This window comes from Corylus avellana, chromosome 3 (assembly GCF_965113065.1).
Source record: "Corylus avellana chromosome 3, dhCorAvel1.hap1.2, whole genome shotgun sequence".
NCBI lineage: Eukaryota > Viridiplantae > Streptophyta > Magnoliopsida > Fagales > Betulaceae > Corylus > Corylus avellana.
The window spans coordinates 23,441,169-23,461,159 of record NC_142492.1 but is presented as its reverse complement, the minus strand read 5'-3'; the positions used below and the strand labels follow the sequence as shown (position 1 = coordinate 23,461,159).

The 19,991-nt window shown below is 32.4% G+C and overlaps 2 protein-coding genes and 1 non-coding gene across 4 annotated transcripts; 1 reads left to right on the top strand and 2 right to left on the bottom strand.

Moving 5' to 3' along the window:
- Positions 1-1,696: 1,696 nt before the first annotated feature.
- LOC132176118 (uncharacterized) lies at positions 1,697-4,402 on the bottom strand. Its single transcript, XM_088514427.1, has 6 exons — positions 4,399-4,402; positions 3,069-3,306; positions 2,804-2,973; positions 2,419-2,701; positions 2,159-2,331; positions 1,697-1,964 (listed from the first exon to the last, which is right to left on the bottom strand). Exons 1-6 carry the CDS (start codon positions 4,400-4,402, stop codon positions 1,798-1,800), a joined length of 1,035 nt encoding a protein of 344 aa, XP_088370553.1. The 3' UTR covers positions 1,697-1,797.
- A 6,912-nt stretch (positions 4,403-11,314) lies between these two features.
- On the bottom strand, positions 11,315-16,077 carry LOC132175197 (serine carboxypeptidase-like 18). 2 transcript variants are annotated; one of them, XM_059587065.2, is made up of 14 exons: positions 15,886-16,077; positions 15,628-15,773; positions 14,147-14,223; positions 13,766-13,888; positions 13,566-13,668; positions 13,432-13,469; positions 13,057-13,158; positions 12,881-12,967; positions 12,584-12,736; positions 12,405-12,476; positions 12,182-12,300; positions 11,919-12,032; positions 11,568-11,622; positions 11,315-11,481 (listed from the first exon to the last, which is right to left on the bottom strand). In XM_059587065.2, exons 1-14 carry the CDS (start codon positions 16,032-16,034, stop codon positions 11,398-11,400), a joined length of 1,422 nt encoding a protein of 473 aa, XP_059443048.1. In that variant the 5' UTR covers positions 16,035-16,077; the 3' UTR covers positions 11,315-11,397. The 2 variants fall into 2 exon arrangements, with proteins under 2 accessions (XP_059443048.1, XP_088370197.1); XM_088514071.1 differs by having other exon boundaries at positions 15,628-15,792; positions 15,886-15,970.
- Positions 16,078-19,653: 3,576 nt separating this feature from the next.
- TRNAY-GUA (transfer RNA tyrosine (anticodon GUA)) lies at positions 19,654-19,746 on the top strand. Its single transcript has 2 exons — positions 19,654-19,690; positions 19,711-19,746. It is a non-coding gene; the product is annotated as a tRNA-Tyr (tRNA).
- The last annotated feature ends 245 nt before the right edge of the window (positions 19,747-19,991 follow it).

Genomic DNA, 19,991 nt, shown 5'->3' with positions numbered 1-19,991 from the left:
GCTTCTCTTATTCACTTTTTATTTTAATTAAATTAAATACTTTACATATTAGATCTCCTTTAAATTAAAGGATTTGCTTATAAGTTTTAATTATTAATGGCTCTAATATATCTTATTTTTAATTTAATTTTTTATTTTATAATAAAATTCTAATATGATATGGCAAGCATGCTCACGTGGCACTAACATACGTTTCAAAATTAGACAAAAAAACTCACAAAATGACTCATTTCAAAAAACTCGCAAAATTGCAAATAATAATAATAATAATAATAAAAGCTCAAAGAAAATTTTTAAGAGTAATATTAAGCATCATCCCATTATTTCTCATCCCTCAAAGCTTATGTGACATGATCTTTCGTAGCATTTGATACATGAAAATTGATTTATTGGTTGAAGGAACCACTCCACGTAAGCTTTGGAATAGGGATGAGGTGATACTAAGGTGATATAGAGCATTACTCAAATTTAAAAAATGCATATTGACTCGGGAATTTATCTTAGGTTTACCTTAAAAATTATATAACCACACAACTAAGCATCAAAATTAATCCAAGCAATAATGATATCACACACAACAATTTTGACGACACAGTGAAAACCCTTTAAATGTAAAACCACTCAAAGACAGTCAACCTCAAAAAACTAATTTATTATATAAAATTAATTATAATCGGTTTATAATTACAAAACCTTGCGGTAAAAACATGTCTTGTACCCAACAAACAACCCATTTGTCTTCTGTTGCATTAGTTACCGAATTTTGATCAATCTCCTATTTGGTCTCCCCTACCACTTAGAACTCCAGTGGCTTTAAAGTTTAAGGAATTTTGTGTGGTTTATGAAACTCTAAGAGAGGTAAGGAACTGAAAGCATAAGGATGCAAATAGTCTCTTAGCTCACAAAACAAAGGCCACAAGTGCCACTAAAAATTGTGCATAAGTATGCATATATAGGCCTCGAGAATATATGAGATTTAGGTGAAAGTCGGTTTATGAAAAACAAAGTATAAAGCCATGGCATTCAAATAGGTTAATGTCCCATTTGAAGGTGTGCTAGTGTTTCATAGTTTTCTTAGCGTCGGCATTCAAATGTTGTATGAATGGGCTTCAACCAATTGTCTCAAAATCTACTTCTATGAACACCATGTTCAACACTTCGTTCAATTTGTCTTTGACCGGGATTGTGACTGAGGCTCTCAAAAGTATTTTGTAAAACTCAGTTATTCAACCTTGTTCAAACTTTGTACGACTGTCCTTGTGACCGAGCCTCTCAAAAGCTTGAACATTATCGTACTTGAACTCCTCATTCGAACTCCTTTCAACCGACAATCTCTAATCTTCAATTTTCAACACGATTTGGACTCCAATACAAAAACCAACTCGACAACCTAACTTAGACTTGCAACCAAACTAGTTTTGACACTAAATTTGCCAATATAAAACCTAACAAAACTTGTCCAACAACTAGAACCTACCATTAAGATAGAATAACTATCACTACAATTTACCATTGAATCCAACAAAGTTCTATATGTTCTCTGTTTCTGCAGAAGCTACCATCAGCCTCAACTCCCATCCATATCTACGTCACATGCAGAATTAATCTTGATACTGAAACTTCATGTTTACAGAGCATGAGTTATTTGTCTAATTAACAAAAGTATACTAGCTTTGGAGAATGCTATGAGCAGGAAATATCAAAAGTACATTAATTTATTAGCACACATGAAAGTTAGCTTATTGCAACTTGACCAACAAGTAATTATTACGAGTTCAACCATCAAACTAAGCACCGTCACTTCTTTTCAATAAAATTCTTGACAGTAGATATTATTTCAATCTCTGCTTCAAGAGTTAAATTGTCATTGAGAAGGAAGCCCCTTGATGTATCCTTGAGCTCACTTTGCAACAGGAACTTCGGGTAATCGTAGCCCCTGACCGAGTGTGAGAACCAATTATAATCTGCAAAAGAGAAGTCTGTGAAAATACTTTCAAACCAAAACAACCTATAATAAGGAAAAGCTCTTCAAAAGTATTGAGGAACAAATTTCTCATCCTCTTCTGAATCAGATTTTACATGAGATGAAGTCACAAACATGTTAATCTGTTGCACCAAGACCTTGTCATGATATAAGATAGCAGAAGTGTGAGTTCACCTGTTAGCTCTGCGTGCTTTCCCTGGCTTCTTTGGTCCTTTACACGCAGGGTATATTTAGCATACAATTTTCCTTTGGGGGGAGCAACATCCCAATCACCCAACGATAAAAACAACCTAAAACAGATTTTACCGTCTTGAATTGAAACTGCTCTTGGATATAGCTTCAGCTCCCTGTGTTTCAATGGAGAAATAGGTAACTTCAGCGACAAAAGCGAGTCAATTGTACTCATGGGGTGCAGAATCTAAAATGACGCATACCATTTGCGTGCTCCAATGATGAACTCCAGAGTAAGAAATTCACTATTTATTGTTGAAAACTTGCTATAAGTCCAAGTGCGGATGCCTGTGATTGGAAAACTCAATATGGACAGACACTCCCCCTTACCAGTATAGTTTGTGACAAAAACCTCAGCGCCAAATACGCATGAATCATTAACAAGGTATCCATTAGAAGGATCACGAAAAGTATCAAGGGAGAGAAACTGTGAAAACCCCCACTCGGTTTTCATTGCATGAAAGAGCCTTACTTTGCTATTAGCATCTACATAAAGGAAAATACATCATTATATATCCAAGAAAACGCCAAGTATAAGAAGAAACTCAATTGAAAATATTTTTTTTCCATTTGTATAAGAGAAGCTACCTTGCAGTGTCAAGTACTCGCCCCGAATCTGATCCAGCACAAACAATCTACAGATTGCATTAACCTTCCAACCAAGAGGTAAAGATTCTGTTTCTGCAATCGCCAAGTAGAGTGATATGTGGTCCTGCCCATTACATTCTTTCCTTCCGTTTGGATAGAAAGACAGTCTCCTAAGGATGGAAAAGAACCAAAAGGCCAGCTACTAAAATTTATCAGTAGGAAAAAATCAATGACATATTCACAATAAAAATGGATCCAAACATACCATTTATAGCCACCAGATTCGAAAACGTCTGAGTCATACTTTGCCTCTTTGTCCTCTGGAAAGATCGTTAAGATATTCGAAAACGACTCAATCTTAAATATGTAGTGAGTTGGTGGCAGCTCTCTTGTAGTTGGTGGCAACTCTCTTGTAGTTGGTGGCAGCTCTCTTGTAGTTGGTCGCAACTCTCTTGGAGGTTCCAGCTCTCTTCCAGTTCGTGGCAGCTTTCTTGGAAGTTGATCTGGTATAAAATTCAGGTTACTTCACATTGCCTGAAACACTTCGGCATAAAATTTGGTAGTCTAACAAAAATTAGATAGAAATGAGGAATTTGATCTGCAATTTGGAACCCATTACATAGTGAGTCTATCAAATAAAGCATGATAGGTAGCGAACCAAATTTAGCAACTTAGACATTTCAGATTAACCAAATTCTGTCAAGTCCACTCATAAAATGACATTTTCATACGCTTGATATGTTAGAATAAATGATAAGGATAAAATATCCTTTAATAAATTAGGATTTATTGTTATCGGATTTTCTTGTAATCAAATCATTCCATAGTTATTTTATCTTCACCAACCACAGTTTTCCTATAAATAGGAGTCATTGGTAATGTAAAACATTATCAAAGAATAATAACAAAATGTAGCCCTTTTGGATTCTTCCCTAGTGGTGGACGTAGGTGTCTAACACCGAACCACCCATAAATTTTTTTTTTTTTTTCTTTATTTCCTTTAATTTTCTTTATCATTATCAATTTCTTCACAGTATACTAATAATCTATGTAGATATCATCAACTTGGCAAAGTTTTGCTTATAGGTTAGCACAGGCGATGAGATCTGTAGAAGCAAGAATAGAATTTCCCTTTGCTCCTCACCCACAAACCATAACCAATAGATCATGGCCTCCACGATCAGCCAACCCCATCCACACACCCACTTACACTTTCGATACCCAAAATGTTTGTCAAAACTTTACTTCAATGGAAGTAATGCTTGCACATAACACAAATATCAATACCACATCTACATTTCAAAATTAATGGGAAAAAATGAGATATGTGCACAAACTATATGCACAAGAGATATGCCCATATACCATTCTTTTGCATATGAACCCAAGAATCATTTTCAAGCTAAACTATATGCAAGTCAAGCCACTGATATATATATATATAATCCACATCAGCTATCCGCCCATCCACATGGGTTACGGCGGATTTTCAGCCCCTAACCCCAAGTAGGCGGATACCATATCTGCTATCCACTTATATGTGAGCAGAGAATGATATGGGTAGTCAGAGGTGGATCTTATCCGTCTCCACTTACCCATATAGTTTATAAAACAACATTGTTTCAGGATTTAATCCCAAAACGACGTTGCTTGGTGGTTTGAAGCTCTAAATTGACATTGTGTGTCCACTATCCAGCTGCGGACATTATTTCAAGATAATTGAAGTCAATTCTTTTCTGAGAATATAATTCAATTCCATTGTATTTTGTAGTTTTCTTTCAATTTACTTGTATTGCCCAAAGTTTATAAATAGATATATAATTTTTTTCAGTTTATAAATAATCGTATGGCCCAAAGTTTACAATTCAATTTGTATTTTCATATTAAAATTTACAAGTGCTTTTAGTTCTAAAATTAGATTAAGCCCATCTAAAAAAGCTCATAAAAATCTTTAAGAGAAAATGCCCATATAAATAAAGTCTATAGTTTTTGTTTTTTTTTTTAAAAAAAAAAAAAAAAAAAAGCCTAAAAAAGAGCCGAAAATGCAAAGCGGATGTCACGGGCAGTTAGTGAAGAAAACTTGCCCGCCCATGTGCAGTTATCGGTGGATTTCACTCGCCCGTCCACTAAAATCCACCCTCCACAGAGTTTGTATATGGATACAGAACAAGGGTATTATCCACCTATATAGTGCGGTTTACACCCATAAAAATGACTAACCTTGACATATTTGCAAAAACACATACCTGCAGGTGCGAAAAAATCCATGGGGGAGCTTTTGATATTCTGAAAATCTGCTTGGTCTTACTCGTGAGAAAGATTTCAACCCTAATGTGCTTGTAGTGTAGCCCTACAATCTAACTACATGCAGTTATATACTTCTTAAAATTCCTAGCTTGACTCTTGTCTTTAGCACTGTCAGATTCTTGTGTCAATCACAAAAGTGAGATAAAAGCAAAAGTAATGCCATCTCTTTTCACTTGGTTTTTTTTTTTATTCCAATCTTCATCTTTTCATTTATTCCTTTCCTTTTTTTTTTTTTTTTTTGGCCTTCATCTTGTCCTTCTACTTCTCCTTTATTCCTTGCTTTGGTTTTGGCAAAATCGTTGAGTCTGGGATACCACAACCTTCCTAACATTCCATCTTAGATAAAGTACGCTAACTTATAACCCACGCAATGTGTGAGATTCTTCGTTACAATTTAATTATAAAATTTAAAAATATTATAATGGTACTTTTCGTAAGTATTATAAAATTTACTTTTCATAATTGTAAGAGGAAAACTTGAATTTTGCTTAATCAAAACATTAATATAAAATTAGAACGAATCTCTAATATTGTTGATGTGATACTTATTAGATTTCAACACAAATAAAACTCAAAATTATGAACATTCGAAAAAGTACTTCGGTTGTAGAAAAAAATATGTGCGAGATTCTTTGTTACAGTTTAATTTTAAAATTTAAGCACATCTCTATCGAACTTTTCATTATAAGTTGTTAAAAAAATAAAAAATAAAAAACTATCACGCCCTTTTAAATAAAAAGACATACTAAAGGTTATACACCAAAATATTACTCAACAGAATGACACACAATCATACACAGAACATTGTATAAATATATAAGTTGCATAAAATTTTACTATATATCATAAGGCCTTTAACTTTAATTAGTTTAATCCATATAAATTAAAGCATGTTAAAATTTTTGTTCCCATATATACAGTTTCAAATGGAAAATATAAAGAAAAAAAATAGCAAAAAGAAAACTTCGATTTTGATTATAGAGGCATTAATAGAAAGTTAGTAACAATCATTAATATTATTAGTGATATATTTATTATATTTCATACAAATTATAAAACCCATATAATTATGAGCCTTAAAAATAGTATATAGCAAAATAATAAAAAATATTTTAGTCAACAATACAATCAAATAATCATCCCACATTATATTCAATCTTAATTATCTCTTAGGTGTTTCAAAGTTCCTTTTTTGTATAATAATCAAATAAATTTTTGCCTTCTTTGGCTTTCAAAAGAATAAATAAAAAATTAAAAAATAAATAAATAAAAAAAGCATAAAAAGTACTTTTTTAAAAAAAAATCTGAAAATCTGGGTAAATTATACAAATAAACAAAAAATCTCATAGGCGAAAAGGCATCGGGCAAATATCAAATAAGAAGCATGTTATATCGAACAATTAACAATTTTATAAACTAATAGACACTAAGCAAAAATAAGCCCTAAGATGACCATTGTGATTCACACTTTGGTTTGGACATCTAATATATAATTGCTCGTAAGATGCTAATCATATGTATATATATATATATTATTAATAAAGATTATTTTTGCTAATGAAATAAAAAATAAATATCTAATCATTATGTTGAGTAAAAATCCGACAATCTATACAATTAATAATTAATACACAATTATATATTTAAAAAAACAAAAATAATGCAATGAAATTTTTTTCTATTTTGTTTCTACATCCAATCATTTAATTCATCTAATTCAACTATAACATATAATATTATGTTTTTTTTTTTTTTTTTTGAAACATATCATGCATATTCATTCATTGATAAAAGTCGCGAGCCTAAAGCTCATACAAACAGAGCAAAAAGCTCGGAAGTAAATATAACCGAAGCTAAAGATACAGTCATCAACAACAGACCAAATCAACTATAACTTATATACATATTAAAGTGATTAAACATAATAATACATAATTTGATTTGTATTATATGTTTCCTTATTCGATTTTGACATTAATAATATTTAATTTATTGAATAATTTATATATGGAAAACTCTTCAAATATAATTACACTAATTTAATGAGCCGGTTTTTTAAAGTAAAAACCGGTTCACTCTTAAAAAATCGGTTCACAAATTATACCTTAAAAAACCGGTTTAGCATTAAAATAAAAAGGGTTTACGCCACATGTCGCAATATTAAGGCACTTCTGAGAATGATTCGGCTTTTATATATGATATATGATATGATTAGAGATGAGCAGGAGTTTTAACATATTGATAAAAGATGAGCATGAGTTTTAAAATATTCTTCATTTTATATTAGAGATGAGCATGAGCTTTAACATGAATCTTATTTATTTTCTTGAAAGGGAAGAGAATAATTTAGAAAAACGTGAAAGTGAATATCTCCATAAGCATATATGTTATGACATTAAAATAAAAATAATATATTTAAACTGAAACAGAACAATTAACTCATATTGGAATGCAATTATGTAAACTCATTTAGTTTACAAAAATATAGATTCTTAGCAGTAATGGAAACAACACACAAAAAGAGACTATACCAGTCTGAAGTACAAAACATTTAAGATTGCCCGAGTACTACTTGCCACTCAAACAATATTCGAAGGAAAGACTCCAAGGGACATTAATACCTCATTTATAATTTATATTAAATTTCAAGATTTTAAGAGAAAAAGAAAGCTATTAAATTTCAATTGATCCTAGGCTCTCTCTCGTTTAGTAAAGAAGTCCCAAGTGTTTCTCCTTTTATACCTTTCTTTATTCTTTTGGTTTCTAAGGCAAGATGATCTCTTACTCTTCTCGTGGTTTATTCTAATACAGCTTTAAAATCTATTTAAGTCATCCTTATCATATCAAATAATTGTGTAACATATATAATATCATCTTACCAACCCATTTCTTAGAAAGAAAAAAAATTCACTTGTTCAAAGTAGTTAACATCAAACACTATCTTCCACCAGGAGAAGTGAATCCATGAAGTGAGGTTAACAAGTCAAGGTATTAGAATCTACGGTAAAACAAAATTATCAAGGCCGGATAACATAGAAAACATGAAAATGTGCTAGTAAATATGGCTCGAAGATCATTTAAAACAAATGTCTGAATACCTCAGGGATTTGTCGATTAACTCAATCCCAAGCCTTAAAGATGAAGTTCCTTTTCTTTCTGCCCACTTGAAACTGTGGACCTTGACCAAGCACCTGAATATTGCCAAGATTCAAACTTTTGCGTTTCTCTAACGTTCTTTTGAATGAATAAATCATGCAACTAACTTTTGATGGACTTAAACTATATCATTAAGGATAGGGTTCATAAAGAAAAATGGTGCACTATAGGACCATCTAGATCAAAAACTACTGTAATGAGATACCGGAGAAATATTAAAGCAAGACAGCAGTTGCCACGGTACAAGTATGCATAATTCAGCATCCTTAGGTGATTGAAAGAATGAGATAAAATTAATTAGAGATAAATACAAGGTTTCTAATTAGTGTCAAGACATAAGTAAACATTCAGACATTCAAGAGAAGAATACCCAAAAATGGATTTCATTGACCTTAGATCCATGGCAAGTATCTTGATTTGTGACCTATTACTGATCTAAGATTGTGTTTGTCTCGGCGTAAAACGTTTGTGAGAAAATGGTTTTCTCATTTTTCGATGTTTGGTACAGGCGGAAAATGATGGTAAACATTAAGTATTTTTTGAGTCCATGGAAAATATATATGATTAAGCGTAAAATGGTTTTTGTTTTGCACAAGCAAAATTCAATTTCTGCTTGGATGTAAAGTTACAACTGACACCTACCTCTCTCTCCCATCCCCCGCTTGATGAAGAAGAAAAGTGGGTGTATGTACCACGTGGTAGGGTCCAACTATATTATTTTACATAGATTTACGGTTGGTATAGCAAGTCTCAGCAAAATCTCAGATAAAGAACAACAAAAGAGAATTTTCATTCTTAGAGTTAGAAGTTCTGCTCCAAAGAGCACAACATCCTTCTTCTTTCACCTACGACCCTCTTGTTAATTATCTTAAAGGAACTGCAAACACATATTATAGTGAAAGCATCATGCTCAACGATCTAACTCTAATAGGAACATTATAAAAGCTAAGATGTTTCATGAGATCATACATGGGTGAAAACAAAATTCTGTGATCGACAAGGTAGCAATGCTTGAATTTCTAACCCCGAAAAAAAAAAAAAATGAAGCTGAGTTTGCAAAAGGTTCATGTGGCTTTTCTAGATTCGAATCCACTAAACTGAAAGGAAAGCCTATTCTATAAATAAGACCACTAAATAATATTACTTTGAAATCTATCGGTTAATGCATAAGTCACAAGTGTCTTTCATAATTTTACCATCTTATATCAGAAAAACGACATCTTGCATAGTGTGAAATCCTATATACAGCTCTAGCATTATGAAAATCAAGAATACCCACTATCAAGTTCATCACAAACTGCCAAGAGAACCAGAGAAAAACAAAAGAACCATTTTTGAGAACCCAATTAGGAAAAAAAAAAATCTATAAAATTTAAACATCAAGAATACCCACATTGAACTATTAACCGAAAGAGAGAATGGGCATACCATTCAGGAATGAGGACGCGAAGAAGAAGCTGCAGAATTAGAGTTCCCGCGGCGGACATTTTTGATCAAGTCTCCCAGCTCTTTGCTTGCAGACTATTGGACGAACATGAACCCGTAACTGTAAGAGAGAGAGAGATTTATTTCCCGGGAAAATGACGAAAAGTGAGAGGGAAAATGGGGAATTTAATCTGTTTTCCCCATTTATTCAATCTAAAAAAAAAAAAAAAAAAAAAGTGGGCTTTACTGAAAACAAGCTAAACAGTTTCTATATATATATATATATTTTCTTCCATATGCCGATCAAAATGGTGTCCAAGTTTGACGTGCTGACTGCTGCCTACGCTGCAATTTTTCAGAGTAAAGGGTAGCCAAACTATTCACCCCTTTCGAATTTTGGAGGTGACCGAGTCGATATATGGAGATAGCCCCCCAAAATCTAGAAAGGGAGCCTAATTTTTTTTTAAAAAAAATAATAATAATTTTTTGGGTTTTGTTTTTATTTTCTTTTATTTATTTATTAATGAATTTAAAGACATTTTGAAAAGAAAAATATAAAATAAGTCACCTGACATGCGTGTGATCACTTTCGCATCAATTCTGATGCTACAATTAACCTAATAAAGTAGTCCTTTTTGTAACGGAATGATAGTTTGAGAAAGAAATGTCATTTTTTGAAATTCGATAGTATAAGTAAAAAAGTTGCAATACTTTGTTAGCAAAAGTGGTTTTTTCCCTAGATTTATCTCTTTTTTTTTTCAAGCAGAAAGATAGGAAAGGGCGACCAAAATAATTACTCTATTAGGGTATGATCATAGTACCATTTGTCTACTGAAAACCAATAATAAGAGGGGCTTTGACGGTGAGAAACCGTAGATGCTCTCTCAAATTAATTGAACCATAGCTTGATCTAGTCCTACCAAGAACACTAGCGACACCCAAGCTGGTGGTATGAAAATAATCTCAAGCCCTTTCCATTTTAGAATTTGACTCTAGGATCTTTCACCCACCAAACCTTTAAGAATTAGCCCAAATGCCACCTTAGGGTGATGAGTTTATGTTGTAATCCAAAAATATTTGTGTTCTTAATGTGTTGGTAGCCTTTAGAAATTGTTCCAGAGAAAACAATTGTAAATTCATTATTATTGATGGGTCCCGTAATTTTTTCTTAACATTGAAGGGTTTTCCACCTAACAATTTTAGCGCCTTGCTTATGGATGCTTGATTTATTTTTCTGCATTGTGTTTGTGAGTTGGGTTTTTTTGGTGTTTCTAAGTTATTATTTCCTATTTGATTTGCACAACAAGAGATGAAAAATTAATCTCAAAATTATCAATGTTTTTGTCCTTATTGACATACAATATAATACTCAAAAATTAATCTCAAACGGCATTTTTAACGAGTCAAGAGCTTCCAACGAGCTAAATTTGAACACAGAAAGACATGTTCTACAACTTGACTCAAACTCGAATTCAACTCAAACAAGTATCTTCATAAACAAGCCTATCTTAAAAATTCTAAAGCACGGCTCAACTGCAACCCTAGGTCGAAGATAACAAGACCGTTTCCAGCATCGGTTCCAAACAAATAACAAAACTAACCGAGGTTGTTGAGGCCTTGAGCTTCAAGTTATGAATTGTCAATGTTTTGTCCTTATTGGCATACAACATAATACTCAAAAGTTAATCTCGAAAATACCCTATTGATTACAAGGGGTAATAAGCGAGCCACCTATCTATCATGCCATAACACTCCTTAGCCTTGTATTCTGGAGCAACATGACCAGCACCCTGTGAAGCACAGTTGAGTTCATAAGTATCCTTCAATATTTTCTAACAAAAATACTTTGGGATAAGAATAAATCAATCTTTTTTACCTTTACAGTTGCATAATTCAGAGTAAAATCATTATTTGTAAACTTCTCAGTGTATCTGCAGCAACATACATAAATATAGCATTAAGAGAGTAATAAAATTAGTAAGTTAGGGTTGAAGGGTATAACTCGTTTAATTAAATAAGTCAGGTTATATTCGATCTATATAGTTTTATACCCATATTTCGATATAACCCGCGAACCCAACACCCGACATGAAATTAACAAGTTAGGGTTGAAAAGTTTTTGTCTCATTTAATTAAACTGGTCAGGTTATTGTTGACCTATATAGTCTTTAATCCATACTTCGACACACGAAAACGAATTACAAGAAATTAGCAAAATGAAACTTACCCAGCAACTTGGCCATCCACATACCATGCTCGCCAAATGTCGGAAATTGTCAAATTTAGAGAACGGATCCAATTTTGCGTACCAATATGGGTAACAGACATGTCATGATCACCGCTGTAAAAAAAAAAAAACAAAAAAAACAAAAATCGTTCTTTTATTTAGTGGATGTTTCTAAATAACCAATAGTAAAACAAAATAACAAATTTGAAAAAATAAATAAAAACAAAAACAAGATAATTGGAAAGAGGGTTGCAAGAAATCACCTGTATATAAGAGCTCGAAGGTTTGTGTTACTAAGATTCTTATGATACTCAACACTACTAAGAACAGTCTTTGTATAAGCTAAGCTGCTATTGCACCTTTTCCAAACACCAATTGTTCCCTGTTTACAATATCATTACTTTCTTTAATAATTTGAAATTTTTTTCAAATTTTTGGGTAAAATTTGTATCATAATTATGTGATTGTTGGTAGAATAATACATACGTTTCTAACGTTAAGGGCTTCCCGCACGCTCTTATCGTTAGCCCAGTTGCCCGAGAGCACATAATTATATTCCTGAAAGAAAGTGCATGCATTATTTACTTAATTAATTATCAGTTAATTAATTATTACTCTTTTTTTATATATATGAAATAATCTTATTAAAACAGAGGATTTATTACCCGACACCAATATGCAGGTTCTGTTTGCAAAAGGAGACTCTCATCAATGTTTTCTTCTAGATATCTTCTCTGTAGATATTCTTTGCCTGATCTTGGAGTTGCTGTTTGGCAATTAGGCTCCACAACTTGCATAAGGTTTATTTGAAGAATCAACTGCATGCATGTATTATGAAAAGAGTTCAAAAACCGTCTTGATTCGTATATTTCTTAATAGAATACAATTGATCGGAGATTGATTTTCACCACCACATCATCAAGTTATATGATAATTGTATAATAGTTGGCAGAAGATTTGACCTCATCAATGGTTTGCATATCCGACACACATGCTGTGTTGTTGTCGTCTACATTCACAAAATCGCCATTGCAGCTTACTTTCACGGACTACAAAAGCACAAAACATTGCTTGATTTAAAGTGATTTTATACAAGCTTAAAGAAGGTGTAGATATAGATATAGATATAGATATATACCTCATAGAGTTCATCTGATATAAGGGTCAACCGGTGGGCAAATGGGACTCTTGAATTGTCATCAACATATGAATCTGTCTTTGGGTTTCCAAGCACATATCCCTGATAAATTGAATGAGGATCATGTTTAGAGAACCTACTCAAGAAAACAAATAGCACAGGGTTGTTGTAAGATCAAGAAATTGCAGTTTCCTAAGCCTGTTTTTAAATCGCGGGTAAGAGGGTACGTTTTTTAAAACACACGATTTTAAAGGTTAAACTATAATTTTATTAAACGTTTAATTGGGTTTTTAGAACTAACGTTCTCAAATCGTACTTTTTAAAATCGTAAATTTAGACGAACCGTTAGTCAAGTTGTTGAATAAGAAATCAAACCTTAAGATTCAAATAGGGCTCTGGTTCATCTAAGTTACCTGCATGCACACAAAACAAAGCTCAAAATATTTCAGTTTTCAAACCAAAGAAATCATATCATAATGTCTTTTAATTAAGAATTTCTCATGCTTTACCATCAAATATGTTTTGAACAATAATAGGAAGAGGAATGCCCGAATATGAATCACCACCAATGTAGAGTATATTCTCCAAATACTGAGGGTGTTGTATCAACCACTGCAAATTAAACAACAAAGATAAATATTTTTTACCCTTTTATGTGAAACACTAATCTATTTAATTTTCACATTTTTCTGTGCTGATTTCCACATACTTTCTTTAGAAACTCGTAAATCTGTGATGCAGATTCAATGTCATCAATATAGTAGCCTTCTTGGGTTGTTGAGTAAGAGAATCCAGTGCCCACTGGTGCATCTACATATAATATATTGAGGCCCTGCAAAAATTAATTAATTATACATATTTTTTTTCTAATTAAATAAGAAATGATTACACAGGATTTAAAACCAGAAGGAGTGGGTTCCTCAACAAACGACTCAAGACAGAAATACAATGCAGAAAAAACAAATCAAGAATATATTTTGGACAAAAATTAAGAAATGAACGGAAAAACAACAGTCGTAACAAAAAGAGCATAGAAAGGAGCAAAGGAATATACACGAGGAATTTAGGCATGGTATATGAGATTTCTCACCAGTGTCCATGTATATGGGTTGTAATGGAGGGATGGTAAGCTACCATTGTAATCTACATAAGTAAAACCCACTGGACCTGCAAATTAATTCGTAAATGTTTGTATTAATAATACCTTCATTATAAAAAATAAATAAATAAACAAGAAGTCAACGTCATTCTGCTAATAACGGCTATGGGTTTTAACGGTAGCTGTTAACTAACTTTCCTCTTACGACTTTTTTTAGCCGCAGTTTCGAGGCTTCAAAATGGACCAACGTCCAACTGTAGGTCGTACTCTGTCTTCATGCACGTGTTTGTTAAAGTATTCGACTTGATTATTAAATTTGTCAACTTTTTTTTTATCAATTTAAGTGTTTTTTAATAAATAATAATTTAACATACATGGGTTTTTGAGAGGTTTTTGGCATTCTCAAAAAAATTTAATACTGGTTTTTTTATACGGTGTTTCCATCAAATGTTTAATTTTTTACTCTCCATATGGCATGTCTACTCTTAATATCACATGAATTTATTTTATTTTATTTTATTTTTATAATAGCAAATTGGGAACCTTTCGAATTCGAAAGCAAAATTTTATTTTAAGAATATTTTATAAACATGTAATTTTTATGACTTATGATTTAACATAAAATTTAAACTTAAAAGTTGTCCTTTTTTTTTATTGAGAGCTTCTATGGTCCGGTCGGTCTGCAAACCACCCCTTTTACAGCTCCCAATCACCATTTGTCACATCATCCATTTAACAAACATGCAAAAAATAAAAATGAGCTCACCCACACCAAATCAAAATGAGAAATACCCGCAAACCCAAGAAGACCCACACCACGATGCCAGAGACTGACGGTCCACGGAGTGGGGCGTGACCCACAGGTCTGACCTGCCTCAAATTCGCCAAGAATCTGCCTCAAAATCTGCTTCTAATGCCTCAAAACTCGATTTTGAATTTAAAATTAAAATCTAGAGGTGAAAAGTTAACCCTTTAGAGATTTTATCATCCTAAATGCCAGAAACCGGCGCCGAAGAGAGGTGATCCACGGTGGGAGAGAGAGAAGAAGAGAAAGTGGGAGAGAAAGAGGAAGAAAGAAAATTTTCACTGAACTAGAGAAAGAGAGAAGATGATCCGGTGAAAAAGAGAGAAGAAGAAAGAAAAAATCAAGTGTATTGTGTTTCTTCTTGAGTTTGTGCATTTTTTTTTTTTTTTTGGCTGATGTGTCAACTTTTGATTGGATACTGTAAATGTTAGGTTTTAAGGCTCATCTGGACCAAAGTTAAACTCTTTACTATTTTTACATAAATGGGCATGCACACTTATGTTGAGACTAACATATTATTAGAGTAAAGATTCTGAATTTGAATATTCATCTTGTGTTGGACTTGTTTATTAATTTAGAGTTTTAACCGATACTTAAGAAAAAATACTATGAACTTTTAAAATAAACGGTAATTTACATAAGTACGGAAAACGAGAAAGAAAGGTACCGCTTTCATAAAAGAAGGCAGAGAGAACAGAGCAGCCAGGGCCTCCAGTAAGCCATAGCATGAGAGGGTCTTCTGAAGGGCTCCTCTGAGATTCTACGAAATAGTAAAACAGTTGGGAGTGGTTGGAATCACCTACACCCACGTATCTGATGCATGCACAGATCCCTTCGCCATTGTTGTCAGCATCATTCATCGATTTCATGGCAAAGAAATACTAATAATACAATTTGAAAACAAAAGGAAAAAAAAAAAGCTTACCCTGTTTCAAGACTGAAGGGAAGATCACCATCATAACCAGGTAGCTTGGTGACAATAGTCTGAGAGGCAGCAATGCCGGAGAAAGCCAAAAGAAGAAGAACATGAAAGCCACTGCATAAGAACAAATTTCTAAAATTTTCTGGTGCCATTGCTTGAAAGTGAAGTCACCCTTTCAATGCTCTGCTCCAAGTTGTTGTGCAGTATCCTACCATAAATAGATTGAAAGAAATCGACTGGTTTAATTGGAGGAGGAGAAGTCAGTAGGGACCCTCCAGTCCACTTCAGAATAAGAAGGTTAGTTACCAAGCTATCCGAAAGAAATCAATCAGAAATAGAATGATTAGGTAGAGGGCACGTGATAAATGCACCAATCTTGGAAATATATAGTCTCTCTGTTTTTCAACATATTAGGCAGGGGTGTAAAAAATTATCAGGAAACCGGGGAACTAAAAAACCGAGAAATCGGTTTCGGTTCCGGTTGAAAAAAAAAACCAAAAATTGAGGACCCCAATTCCGGTTTTGGTTCCGATTTTTGGCACCCGGTTATAACTGGGTAAGCGAGTGCATATATTATTATTATTATTATTATTATTTTGCTTTTATTTTTACTTTTTAATGTTTAGTTTAGTTTTTAGTTTAGGTTTCACTGTGTTTGTAATATGTTTATGAACTATTTTTATTGTCAAGGGGTATTTCTTTTGGCTGGTAGTTTATTTAAATACTTGTTTTTTTTTTTTTTTTTTGGGTTTTGAATTGTTGTAGTAAGGGAGTAGTTCTTGTGGTTGTTGGTTTGTTTAAATGTTTTCTTTAGGTTTGTAGTTGTGAGGAGATATCTCTTTTTATTGTTGGTTTGTTTAGATATATTATGTATTAGCCTATTAGGTAAGCTTTTAAAATGATTTTTAGGGCATTTTAAAAAATTGAATTTTTATTTTTAAGGCCCATATAGGCTTAGGATTTTTGAGCTTTTTTAAGTTTTTTTTTTTTTTTTTAATTATTTGGAACAAAACCCAACTTAGTGGGACAAAAATTATTTTTTTAAAAAAATTGGCCAACTGTATGAAAAAAAAAAAAAAAAAAAAAAGGGGGGGGGGGGGGGGGGGGGAGGTTAGGCCCAATACCTAAAATAAGCCCAAAATACAATTTTTTAAAAAAATCGGTTACCCGGTCCGGATAACCAGGTACAAACCAAAACCGGCCGGTTACCCGGTTCCAGTTTCACAAAACCAATAACCGGGGTACCCCGGTTCCAGTTCCTAGTTTTGGGAATCAGGACCGGATTGACACCCCTAATATTGGGAGTCCAAGATTACAAAGTTAATATAGATATTACAACACCACTTCTAACTCAAAGGCGTTCAGTTTGTCTCTAACATAGAAATCACACAACTCCTTATAGCTTGTTTAATATTGCCTTGAAAAATATAAATTGTCTTTAAAAAAAGTATGAAATTGCTTTTTAGAAAGTGTTTTTTTACGCTTTTTACCAAATTGACTCATTTTTGTTCGGCATAACTTTTTATGTACTAAAAAGTACATTTTAAGCTTTTTAACGCAAACAAACTCTTAGTAAATATATCAATTGTTTGATCCACAGTTGAGATATATTATACCATTATATCTTTGTTATTCACCTATTCACGAATAAAGTAAAAATCAACTCCGATGTGATAGGTATGAGCATAGAACACTAGGTTGGAAGTTAAGGCAACGACACCTACGTTGTCAAACCTTAAGTATGAGGAGAAGATAATATATTAAATCATCACTTATCCCAAAAATTTAAACTTATAGGAAATTGTTGATTTAATTATTAAATTAATATTCTAACACAACCACTCAGACATGGGTCATGATTCTAAGAACGCCGGCGTGCATGACTGTTCATGCACGCCAGGCTTCTTTCTTCTTTCTTTTTTTTTTTTTTTAAATAATTAAATTAATAAAATTTTATTATTTTATTATTTTAAAATAATAAATCAGCCCGGCGTGCAACACGCCGGGTGTGATGTTTAGCATCACCCCTCAGCCATTGATTCAAACTCTTCCTTAATAAGTGAGGCTTAACACATTAAATATTTGTCAACCTTTTGTGAACTAAACCAGGCAGCTACTCCATGTACACTTTCTCATCTAGAAGTCCATTAAAAAATGCTTTAGAACCATCAAGTTGGTGAATGTTCCAATTAAACTGAACTGCAAGTGCTACAACCAGTTGTATAATTGCAAGTTATATAACTAAACTAAAAAGTTTCAGAGGAACGCTACACTTTCTAAAAAAAAAATTCTCCAAATTTGCTTCTCAAATGATGTGTCACAATTTCATGAGATAGTAACACATTTCTCAAAATAATAAATTGCATGGGATTGTGACACAGCATTTGGAGAGCAACTTTGAAAGAAAATTTTTGAGAAGTGTAGCATTTCTTATTGCGTTATACCGATCAACACTCCCATCTTGTTTTTGTTTAATCTTAAAAACCCATTTGTGGTACACTCCATTGTAATGTAAAGGTTGTGAACAAAGCATCCAAGTATTCTTACTTGTTAGCCTCGTGTAAGAAGTTCAATTAATATTCTTAGATAAATAATGTTATTTAGTAAATTATTAATTTATTATGCGACCATCATACAGTTAGACTGCATGGCAGTAAAATTAGTCATTGGTTTAACACTTGTAAAAGTAAATCAATAAATAGCATTACTCTTCTCGAATTAGAAAGCTTCTCTTAGGTTTATTATGTGCTTTACCAAAAATGGCCAAAGTTGTGGTACCAAGCTTATTGGTTTAATCACTGAAAGACATCAAAGATGGAAAATCAACGACTATTTGGTGCAGGTGGTGTCGTTAGCGTTGTGTTGTGTTGTGTTGGGGGACTGACGCCATCAAACTTGTTTATGGAAATATGTGCCAACCAACCTTCATCTTTAACCACAATTCTTTGCCCAATAGTTTTTTTGTAAACCAATCTTCAGCTCTCTTGTGTTAGATTGCTGTGTCTTCTTCCCTTTTTTTCTTCGGTAGATCTACCGTGGTTAAAACCCACCTTCGTAATTTTTCTTTTCTCCTTCTTCTGCTTCGAATAAAACAAAAATAAATAAATAAATAAAAATTAGAGACTGCAATTAAATAATTTCTCCTAACTAATTATAAAAAATATAAAAATAATAAAAATCTTTCATCCTATAAAGAAAATAGTGCCCTGCAGAATTATTTGTCAAAATTTTATAATTGTGCTAAAAAATTGACTAATCTAATTTAATAATCTGTGATACAACTGAGATGATATAACAATAAAAATTAGCTATTGGATTTTTTCTTTTTACAAGTGCTAATTTTTATTTTATTGTCATGTCATCAAATTGTATAATAGTAACTAAATTAATAGATCTAAAGACCCATTCCAAACCCAAAATTAGAAACCTCTAATTCTATGGCCCAGGATTGAGGAATGCTAGGCTTATAAACAAATTTTACAAAAAAACTTTTACAACATGATGTGACACAACATAATTAGAAATTAAATAAATTCAATTTTTGAGAAACCAAATTATATTGTGTCACATCATGTTGTAAAAGTTTTTTTTAAAAATAAAAAAATAAAAAAAAAATTATTTGTAAGCCTAACATTTTTTTTTTTTTCTAGGATTTTACAACTTGAATTTGATTTTACTTTCCCAATTATCCTAACAACCCAAAGGAAAAGGAGTAGATCGAAATGATAAAATATTGTATAATATTTCTTTTAGTAATCTAAAGGACATCAACCGACCTTAGCTCAGTTGGTAGAGCGGAGGACTGTAGTGGGAAAGTTCCTGAAAGCCATCCTTAGGTCGCTGGTTCGAATCCGGCAGGTCGGATTTTTTACTTCTTTTTTTTTTTTTTTTTTTTTTTCATATTTGCTATCTCTAATAATATAAACAGTTTTTCGAAATTTGTAATCTCTAAAGTCTAACTTCCATACAATGAAGGAACAGTAACATTTTATTAAATTCAACAAATTTTTTTTTTTTAATTAATTTAAGATTTTTAGATAATTAATAAGTTAACATGATATTAAGGCCAAAATTATGAGTTCGAAAGCTGAGTCTATTCTTCCTCTATA

What these genes read in the sequence shown, in the direction of transcription:
- LOC132176118 (XM_088514427.1), bottom strand. An exon ending in GAATCTGGTGGCTATAAATG is followed by an intron (nt 2,974 to 3,068) that starts GTATGTTTGGAT and finishes TTCCATCCTTAG; the next exon opens with GAGACTGTCTTTCTATCCAA. An exon ending in CGAGTACTTGACACTGCAAG is followed by an intron (nt 2,702 to 2,803) that starts GTAGCTTCTCTT and finishes TCCTTTATGTAG; the next exon opens with ATGCTAATAGCAAAGTAAGG.
- LOC132175197 (XM_059587065.2), bottom strand. Translation starts at nt 16,034, where the DNA reads ATGGCACCAGAAAATTTTAGAAATTTGTTCTTATGCAGTGGCTTTCAT. An exon ending in ACCCATATACATGGACACTG is followed by an intron (nt 13,889 to 14,146) that starts GTGAGAAATCTC and finishes TAATTTTTGCAG; the next exon opens with GGCCTCAATATATTATATGT. An exon ending in GTGGATGGCCAAGTTGCTGG is followed by an intron (nt 11,623 to 11,918) that starts GTAAGTTTCATT and finishes ATGTTGCTGCAG; the next exon opens with ATACACTGAGAAGTTTACAA.